Below are 10,494 nucleotides of genomic sequence, written 5' to 3'. Positions count from 1 at the left end.
TATTATTCTTTTTCCACAGTGAATGGCTTTATCACAGTTTACAGTTAAATTCATTCCATTGAATTGCAAGATTTTGTTAAATTACAGACTTTTTAGAGGAACTAGCTATCTGGTTTTTCATATATTTTATCTATATACAATCCTCTCTTGAATTTTTCTGTTTCAGGGTTTTTTAAAGAGCCTTTTTGTTCTCCATTTATATCTGACTTTCTTCATCCAATATAAGACCCACAAATTAAAGATCTGTTTCCTTAGCCTTAGTAGCATACTGAACAATTAGCCATTTTTTTCAAAAGTGAATTTAGTGGGTCAGATCCTTGGTTGCCTTTTTTTGCTGCTTTGACTCTCATCCAATTTTGAGGGCTTATGTGGAACTTAAATGTCAGGAATTATGCTCCTCCCTGCCATCTGCGGAGGGATGAATTTTATCCAGAGTGAATGGTGTGTTTTAAGAAATATCCCAGCCTTTCAGATGTTTCAGAGTTGTGTTTTATTTCTTTCATAATGTAAATTTTCTGAATCCAGATTTCCCAGCTTTTCTCACTATAAAGAAGTGTAAGTAAATATTTCCCTTTTTCAAATGCCCAATTTTCTCATGTTTTGCCAATTCCAGTTTAAGATTTCCTATGAAAACTCCTTGGACCTATTTTGGATTTTATTCAGATTGCTCCATGAGGGAGGAAAAGGGTGAGAGGAATGATTTTTTTGGATTCTTGTCTTTCCAGTGTGCAGCTACATGATGTCATAACCATAAGAGCACCATACAGAGCTGATGAAAATGACTTGACTTTCTTCATTTCCTTTTGACATTTTGTGTTAATTAAATGAGAAGCATGGGGTACTACTACTAATTTCTCCTGGGGGAATTCTGTGTCACTGCGCAAGTGTAGTTTAAATGAATTATTACTCAAAGTTCTGTATTAATATGCCTAGTAAGGAATCTATTTGTCAAAAAACATTTTTTGTTGTCTTACTGTTACAGACATACTTGCTGACAGGTATTTTGAAATAAATTACCAATATAAGTGAAACTGGCATGATTATATTGTTATTTTGATAAATAAAATATGCAGAATTTTGCAGAATTTTAAAATATTATACACAGAATTTTTAATTTTTTGGAACATAATTTTTAACTTTTTGATGCAGAATTCCCCCAGGAGTATACTAATAGGTGCTTCCCCCAAATACTTGTTATTAGGACATATCACCATGAAAATGAGATAAGAACAGTATTGGAAACATAACATGGGAATATGTTTATTTTTAGAATATATATACATAACACCTACCAAACATGTCCCTAAAGTGCATGCAGTTATCAAGATGCACTGGGGTTTTAAAACTACTGATTTATTGTGCCTTATTTATGGAAATGTATGTACATTTATGCACAATTTGCATCCTATTTTACAGCTCTAGGATGTTGGAAGGCAAGCTAACAAGCTGGCTGCTTGCTTTTTATTTGCACCATGGCCTCCCCATCTGCCTGTAATTTCTTTCCTCCCTCTGTGGTGAGTGCTGTTGCCTGTGTTAATGCATCCTCCAGTTGTTTACACTCTTTGCTGAATATGCAATGTTGGGGTGGAACATATGGTGTAAATGTTTTGTACCTGGTCATGACTTTGTTTACAAAACCCACACCCTCTATCTTTCTGGTATGCACACAATGAGCCTGGGATGTCTGCATCCATGCTTCACATGCATTTCATCCAGTGGAAACTTATCTTTAAAGAGGGTTATGTGTTCTTTGCCTCACTGGAGACAAAAGTTACTACATTCTTATCTCTCTCGTAGGGTGAATAGTCAAGATCAGGCTCATAGGCCCTGATTTTGTAACTTGGCTGCCTAAAGTCAGTGGGAGATGTGGGTACTTCTTACATATGTAAACTCTTATTTAGGTGCCAAAATGTAGATTTAGGTGGTTAACTTTTAGACACCGTACTTGAAACATTTTGGCCTCAATGTGCAAATTGAATTTTACAGTAAACATCTAATGTGAATTTATGAGAATTTAAATTGTGCTGTTTTAAGTACTGTGTAGATATTAATTTCACTGATTAATTATTACACCATTGCTGTTAGGCATATGGGAAAGAACTGAGAAAGAAAGGTGAAATGACCTCTGATAATGTGAGAGTTTGTCATCCCATTTGAAAAGTACTTCTATGTTAATGTACATTAGGGAACTTGTAGCGCACACCAGCAGGGCCACAAGAGCCAGCTAGTGCAGACTAAAACTTACACACTTCTGTTGTGCACAACTACTCTGTGTAGGCAAGCCCTACGTTTACAGGGATTCCAGCAATGAGACATAATTGTCCCTGGGATGGGGACATATCAGCGAATGAATTAACAGAAATACTGCAAAGTCTAGGACAAGATAATGAAAAAAAAATCTGCATCTGATTAAAGGAACCCCTCTCATCCCAGTCTCAGTAAGACAGAGAAGAATTGCCCTGCTTGATATTCGGCCAGGATACTCAGGTTAACATTCTGGTATTTTTAATGACCCTGAGTGGGCAGGGAGATTCATAGATTCACAGGGTTTAGGGCCAGAAGGAACCACGAGAACATTTAGTTTAACTTCCTGTATAGCACATGCCATTATATTTCACCTTGTTACCCCAGTAACTATGGCTCTATTAATACCTATCATTAACTAGATCTCTATTCTATTATTATTTGTACTGAAGTAATACTTAAGAACTTTAATTGTAGCTAAGGATGTTAGTCATAGACCAGTACCTCATTCTTCTGTGCCCTGTTGTGACCCTGTTTAATTGTGACATATCCTAACTTTGAGTACTTAACTTTGTAACCTGAATAATGTTCCTTTAATGTACACATGTGCAGTCCTGCTACACACAGAAGTTGAGAGCATATGGCACATGCTCAGTCACTCTGTGGAGCTAAACGCCCGCATAGTCTGGTCAGCACAAGCAGCTAGGAGTGGATGGAACATGCTGAATGAGGATAGAATCTTCTTTAATTTTAGTAGCAAAAATCTCTGAAGTCTCTACTGACCATGCACAAACTGCAATTGGGGCAGATTGTCATGGGGACGGCAAAAGGGATATCCTTGACACAAAGGCCACCTTCCTGCCAAATATCAAGTCCCTTTTCCAAAGCACAAGGGCACTACAGCTGTTAGAAGAAAAGGTCAGCAGAATTTTGAAACATCGGCAAAGAACATATTTTCCCTTAGCCTCCTGCTTGGAAAGTGGCTGAACTGTTTTTTTGCTGAAATTTTAAAAGAAATAAAATAAAAATTAAATGCCTAAATTAATCGGCCCGAGGTAGAAACCTATCATGTAAAATTTAAGATTAAAAGATTAAAGGCTGGCAAAGCGATAAGCAACTGAAAACAGGGTGTTGTGCAAATTTAACCATACTGCTACCAGCACTATCCACAATACACCAGATGATAAACCAGATTCCCAGTGTTGGGGGAGTCGCTGGAGCTGGGAAAACTACAAAGAAGTGTCCAGGGGATTGTGTAGGCTACAGCAGTGGGGAAAGGTACTGTGTCTATATGCACAGACCTCTCCCTGCACGGGTACCTGCTCTCCCTGCACGTAGACACTCCCCCACCAGCTTTCCCGCTGCGCTAAACCCACAGGTCCAGTGACACCGGGGAGCAGCTGCTAATCTCGTGAGGCAGCTCACTCGCTCCTGCCCCGCCCCAACCAGAAGAGAAATCTCGCGAGAAGCTGCACGCCTCTCTTGGCTGCCCGTAGCCGCAAGGAGGCTGCCTGGAACGTACCCAGAGAGTGTGTCGATGATGACGCTACAGAACGGAACTCAGCGAAGGGCGGATGCAGTGATGGGCGGGAGGGGAGGCAGCGTTCGCTGCTCCGAAGGGGCGCTGCAGCCGCGCGCGGGCGTTGGGGCGGGAGGGGAACCGTGCGCTGGCAGTGCGCAGCTGTCACCCCGTGGGCGGGGGTCATGCAGATTGTCCCTCAGCTCTTGAGTGGACCCACGTGCCTCTTTGCTGGCTGGCTGAGGCTGAGCAGCCGGCGTAGCATGCAACTGTGCAGCTTGCAGCAGGCTTTACTCCAGTCCTGGCACACAAAGCAGAGCTGCACCCGCCCTCCCCGATCTCGTCCTTCTGGGTTAGGCTGATGCCCAGCCTCTGCCGCGGGGCGGGGAGGGTTGGTGTTTGAATGAGACATTCACCCATCTCCCCGCTGCTTGTGCACAAAACGTGCCCGGCTCCCACGGTGGGAGCCCTGCCAAAAAAAAAAAAAAAAAAGAGAGAAAGAGAGAGGCGGGAAGGGAGGGGGGGTGCCGCGGCCGCCCGCTCGTTTGAGCAAGCAGGCGGCCGCAGAGACTGTCTTCCGTGGAAGGCCACGCGAGCGCCGCTTTCCCCCGCGTGTGCGCGGCCGCCGCTAGAGGGAGCTGTGCTACAGAGAGAGGGAGGGAGAAGGGAGAGGCAGCTGCCGCAGGAGGCGAAAGACCCCCCCCCCCCCCAGATATTTCTTCAACTCAGGCTGCCCCCTTCCTCCTCAGCTCTGCGCTGCTGCTGTCAGTAGCGGCGGCCGGACGAGCCGCGGAGCCCCCGTACAGCCCGGCTGCCCTCCGGGCTAGCGCACAGCCCCGCCGCGGAGCAGAGGCGGAGGGGACCGGGGCTGCTGCTGGGTTCCAGTTCTCCTCCTCCTCCTCCTCCGTCCAGCCACCCACCCCCCCGTGTTAGTCTTCTTCACGGCTGGCTTTGCTGCCGCTCGCCTTCCCGCTCTCCCCGCAGGTTTTGGTTTCCCTTTTGCCGTCAGTTTCCCGCTGTGCGCTGACCGGTGGGGAGCAAATCTGCACGAACCAAAAAGCGGAGAGGGGGAGCAGCTCCGCGCGGCGGAAGAGCGGCAAGGTAGCTCGCGGAGAGGCGTGGAGCTCCCCTCCCGACCAGCCCCATCAAACCATCCGGTAAGAAAGTAAAGAAGCCAGCGAGGGTGACACCGACTCGCCGGGAGGCGGAGGAGGAGGAGAAGCAGCGCGTCTTCTCTCCCGTCTCGCCTCCTTTCCGTCCCCGCTCTTCCCAGCCCCTCTCTTCCTCCGAGGTACCGGCAGGAGCAGCCTGGACTCATGATGGCTTCAACCCCTACCTGCACCAGGTTCACCGACGAGTACCAGCTCTTCGAGGAGCTTGGAAAGTAAGAGACCTGGCGGCCGCTGCACATTGTGCCGGGAAAGGGTCTTTCGGTTGGGGGCAGGGGAGGTGGTTTGACAGATCAAGGCTGGGCAAAGAGGGGGCTATTGTTTGGGTGTAAAATGAAGGGGGAGGAGGGGTGTCAGGCTGGCTGTTGTCTCAGATCCTTTGCAAAGGAGACTTAGTGCATTGCTGATCTCTGCAGTTGGAGCTGTCATGGGGGAGGGAGGATTCAGCTCTATGCACGTATCTAGATAATAAATTCATATTTTTTCCGACACAGTTGCTTCTGTTTTGCATGCGTGTCTGTTTTATACTTGATACAATTCGGTGCCACGTTTATTGATGGGGAAAGTTCAGCTGGGTATACAGTATAGTTTGCAACCAGCACTTTTAAACGGGAGGGAGGGCGACCCTGCGTGAATGTAGCTTGCCCCCTCCCCTGCCCTCCTCTTGTTATTTATGAAAGACTGTTCTTTTCGATCTTAATGTCAGAGAAAGCTCTGCCCAGAGCATGGTGTGCTTTTGTGTTTTTCATGTCCACGATCAGAAAAGCTGTGCGGTTTATTTAGACACTCGAAAATACACCCAGACGTTCATAGATCCATTGTTTACAAAGAAGCTGGCTGGCTGTGTATTGTTCAGACCTGAAATTAACTATTGCTCAGTCTCCAGTTTCTCTCTGATTTTTTTTTTAATTTGTGAATTCATTGCTGTGTCATTTCTTTATGTAAATGACTTGAAAAGGCTTGTGGGGATGCCATTTGGTATTAAAAACATGGAGAGTATGTCGTAAACAGCTATCTAATTCAAATGCTCCTTTTCTGCAAGGAGTAGGAATGTCCCCGTGTAGCGCTGTATTCATTAAGATGTACTTCCTAGTCACACAAATGGGCTCAGTGTTTAAATTTAATTAAATACAATCGCCATGTTGACAGAGCTGGAGGTGAAATTTTTACACAGAGTTTGTTTCGTTTTTCACACTTTTTTGCTGCCTGTAAGGTAGTCACACAGCATTTGAGGCTTTTGAGGCAGGGAACTGTAAAAATGTTCACGTTTCCGGTGTGTAAATGCCATTGCTTATAATTTGCTGTGTACATATATTTAAACTGTTTAATGATACGACTTGTGCTCACTTGTATTTTAAATCCAATTTACTGTTGTTATCTATAAAATGAGTAATGATTGCCATTTTGTGCTCATTTTCCTATCTCCTGTATTGACATTATGCGTTTCAATCAAATCAGTTAAAAAACTCAAATTATTAGAACCATTATCCAGTATTACAGCCCTTGTATTGATGTTTGTCTGGTTACTGGTTTTCAGGGGGGCGTTCTCAGTGGTGAGAAGATGTGTGAAAATTCCTGCAGGACAGGAGTATGCTGCCAAAATTATCAACACCAAAAAGCTGTCTGCTAGAGGTGGGTATTTTTCAACCCAGTATTTTCAGTGTCTCTCTCTCGATTCCTCTCCCCCTCTTCTTTTTTCTTGTTTAAAATAGTACTATATCTAAGCTTGTGTACACTGAGTAGATATTTTATTTTTTCTCCGTATATTTTCCATTTTTCTAAAATACTGGTTAGATTTTCCATGTTGTAAAGTAATCTTTCACTGACCGACAGTGCTTAGATATGAGATTACTGCTCTACCATGCTAAAAGGAAAGATGTACAAATTCTAGAGCATTTTTTTAAAGATGCAAATCTGCTTTTCAGCTTTGTGTGTGAGAGAGTTAGAATAACAGCCTGGAATGTCATTTTCTTTTATTATTTTTTGAGAAAATGCTCTCTCACTCTAATTTTTATGAAGAAAAATTTGCTCAAATCTTAATTGAATAACATTCTTCCATTATATTTAAATATCAACATAATTAATCAAGCCATATTTAACAGTGAACACCTTTAGAAAAAAATCTGATCTGCTGCACATACAGTTTTTCAAATGAAAATGTAGTGTAATAGGGTAGACATTTTATAAAATAACTATTTGTGTACCAAGTAGTGATGTTTAAGTGAAGCATTTGTATTGTTATTTCTATCATGCACACATTTTCTTTTCCTTTTATTTGTATTTTCCTTATGTGGTATATATCTGAGTATGTATTTTACAGCTGTTTGTATCTATATCTAGATATTCACTGGTTGTGTGTTTACACCACATTAAAGAAACTATATATTTGCTGTGTGTTAGGACTGCTGAAAATAGGCCTTATACTTACTGTTTGGTAAATCCAGACTAACATGCTTGTACGAGGATGTTAGGGATTAAGGATTATTCTGTGTTGACATTATCTTTACTTTCATGTGAATTTATGGTATTGTGATGAGCATGGAAATGAGTAAACAGTGTCAGTGTGTAAACCTGCCTTTGTGGCTTGGTTTATGTTTTATACAAGGGGAGCATTGTATATAAACAGCACTCTGATTTCATTAATTCATTTAATAAATATATAAAAGAATACTTCTAATATATGGTGGCATAGCTGTAACTTTTAATGCTGCTCTAACAGCTGGGGATCATTCAACATTTTGCGTTATATAATCTTATTTTCAGCTCAGTAACAGGATTGTAAAAGTTAACTTTTCACTACCTCTTGTCTTCAGGCTCTTAATGTATGAGAGAGTTATTTTTTTCCTTTTAGTTTTATAAAACCATATTTCTAATGAGTCTGTTCATTTTTAGGATTTGGCTTATTTTTTTAATGGAGGGGTGAGGAAAGTAAATAAAATGGAAGTTTGTGATTTGAGAACTTTTTTTTACTTAAAAATACATTTTGATTTTCAGTTATTTTTTCTATATCAGTTGAAAATGTTGATCTGTTAGTTTGGATATTTAAAAGAAAATTAGCCAAAATATTGACATTTAAAACAGATAAATATTTAAAAAATTAAGTCCCCCTTGACACGAGAGACTGCAATGGAATCAACACTGGATTGTTAATGAATTATGGTTTGAATGTATCACATATATATTACGATTTTAAATATATGTGTTACAGTGAAGAAACTATAACATTTATTAAAGTAAATTTTAAGAGTCTGCCTTAAACTCCTAAAAGCAGCACAGGACACAGTAAATGCTTCTACTTTGCACTTTTCTTACACAATTTTATCTAGACATTGCAGCACATACGTGACCAAATTCATCTTTGGTGTAGTCTTTTAATTTAAGTGGAATTTCACCAAAGAAATTGAGAACGCAGTATGCAGTATAACATCATACACAGATCTCGGATTTCTGCATTCCTGGTACCCAAGAATTCAACTCGGAGTTCCCTTACTTTTATGGATTTAAAATTTAAACCTGAATAATAGATTGCGGGCATGTCATTTTCCTTACATACACATGTGTGTATACATGATATATTGTCAGTGGATTTAAGTGAGTATTATAGGGGTAGGGAATACTAACTGTCCAGCTCTGCCTGTACAAATTTGCACAAATAGTTTGGTCATGATCAGGCAACTTTCACAGAGCTAGTTTTTACAGAACTCTTCAAAAATTGCTAGTAGGAAGTTTTGCTTTCTTTTCTATTGCAGTTGTATGGTCCATATAGTGAGGGTATTAACATACATGAGAAATTGTTTTCTATTGAGTGTGTGTGTGTGTGTATGTATGTGTATATCTACACATACACACAGTATACATATAATTACATAGACTCAGTGTACTGGGTATTTTGTCAGGTAAATAGCTCCAGATATGAAACAGTAATCAATAAGCATGCGTCAGGTTAGAAAAAATGTACTTATGACCCTAACCATTTGTAGTTTATTTAAAAGCATGCTTCCAATTTCTCTGTCTTCAGATATTTCTTATGATATAGAAGCTATATGTTATATAGCATCAAACTGTGATACATTTTAATTTGGATAACTGATAATGGGTTTACAGATTGTAGGTTAGATAGTATTTGAAATCACACCATTATTTAATTCTTGTCACATCTTGACATGTTTTTCATTGTGAGATGGAGCCATTGACTTTCATGGGTTCATACGATAATTCACCGGTGTATTAAATCATACAGAATATGCTATTGTTGTAATTCTAATGGACAGTTCATAAAGTTAACTTCATCCCAGTGCACGGGGTACGTACAAGGTACTCTGTGCTGAGGTGAATTTCATGTATGGTGAGTGGCTCTCTTTGGTGTAGTTCACTAAATTCACATAGTGTTCAGTAAGACTTTTGCTTGAAATATTGAAGAGGTATTTTAACAAATGATATGGAATAATCAAAACTTTGATTATATTTTACTAAGTTTATTTCAAACAGTATTAATATTCTTAGTTCTGGGTTTCAGTCAGTGTTGCCTAGTCAAACAGCTCTTTCCCATGTATGTTTTCTTTGAGTATATTTGAACACTTAGATTCATAGTCCTCCCAATGTGAAATATTGATCTGGTCATACAAAGCTGTCTGGATTTGCACTTTCTTCATAGTTTCCCTGCATGATTAAATCTTTACAAAGGAGTTTCAAAACACTGTTGTGTTTAAAGTGCTGCATGTTCTTTTTCATTTGTTTGTTTGTTTTTGGGGGTCTTCTGCACAACACTTTGCATTTCTACTGCTCTCGTTTTCAAAACTAAGTTTGTGTTTTAAATTGATGACAGATTTCATATATTTGGAATGTGGTCACATACCTAACTAATCCAAATTACAATAGAAAAAGTACTATTGTTTAAAGTTAGATTTTTTTTTTAAATAAAGAAGTTGATTTTAAATGCATGGTTTTCTATAATATTGATAACAGGTAGGTAGAAATGTCATCAGTTCCATGGTTCTCTCTTGATTTGTTGTTCTTAAACAATAATAGAAGTATAGCCTTTCATTGTAGAGATGCCTTTTATGAACAATTTTTGTGTTAGTTAACTAACATTTCAGTAGGAACATATAGAAGTTCCTCTTTTCATTTAAAAATGTCACGCTTCATATACAAATTGTGGTTTTTGTAAGTTGTTAAACTTTAATGAAGAATGAAGAGATAATTAATTCAGATTGGTATTGTTAGAAAATAAACAGTTGGTCATTTGTATCAGAAGAACACGTTCTTAATAAACTAGGAGCATGAACATACTGCAGGAAAGTAGAGCCCTGAAAGAAAGTGGAAGAGTTGGCAAGTGTATGGAAAAGTAATAGCATAAAGCAATATATCTGTGCTGCTTTTGCATTGTACTAGGCTTAATCTTATATATATTCTATTACTTTTCATTAAGCCTTGGTTTTGTTATTTGCAGAGGCTGTCCTATTTATGGGTATATAGTTAGGAAGAATAAAGTTTGCTATTCTAAAATATTATTTTATTCAGCCTTGCCCTGTTATGCATCAAACTTTAAAAAAAAAAAAAAAA

General features: G+C 39.8%; 1 protein-coding gene across 45 annotated transcripts in view; it reads left to right on the top strand.

Annotated features, from left to right (window-relative positions):
* The first annotated feature begins 3,742 nt into the window (after nt 1–3,742).
* CAMK2D (calcium/calmodulin dependent protein kinase II delta) overlaps nt 3,743–10,494 on the top strand; it is a 265,256-nt gene continuing 258,504 nt past the window's right edge. For 28 of the 45 annotated variants that reach the window (XM_037897095.2, XM_037897067.2, XM_037897099.2 and 25 more), the window contains exons 1-2: nt 4,420–5,147; nt 6,470–6,564. In XM_037897095.2, coding sequence (XP_037753023.1) covers nt 5,080–5,147; nt 6,470–6,564 — 163 coding nt within the window. In that variant the 5' untranslated portion in view covers nt 4,420–5,079. Of the gene's footprint in view, nt 5,148–6,469; nt 6,565–10,494 lie in introns of all 45 variants that reach the window. The other 17 variants (XM_043545403.1, XM_043545398.1, XM_037897096.2 and 14 more) reach the window with 11 other exon arrangements.

The sequence above is a fragment of the Chelonia mydas genome, chromosome 4, assembly GCF_015237465.2.
Source record: "Chelonia mydas isolate rCheMyd1 chromosome 4, rCheMyd1.pri.v2, whole genome shotgun sequence".
NCBI classification, from domain to species: domain Eukaryota; kingdom Metazoa; phylum Chordata; order Testudines; family Cheloniidae; genus Chelonia; species Chelonia mydas.
The sequence above is the reverse complement of the archived record's forward strand: the minus strand, read 5'-3'. Positions and strand labels throughout refer to the sequence as shown.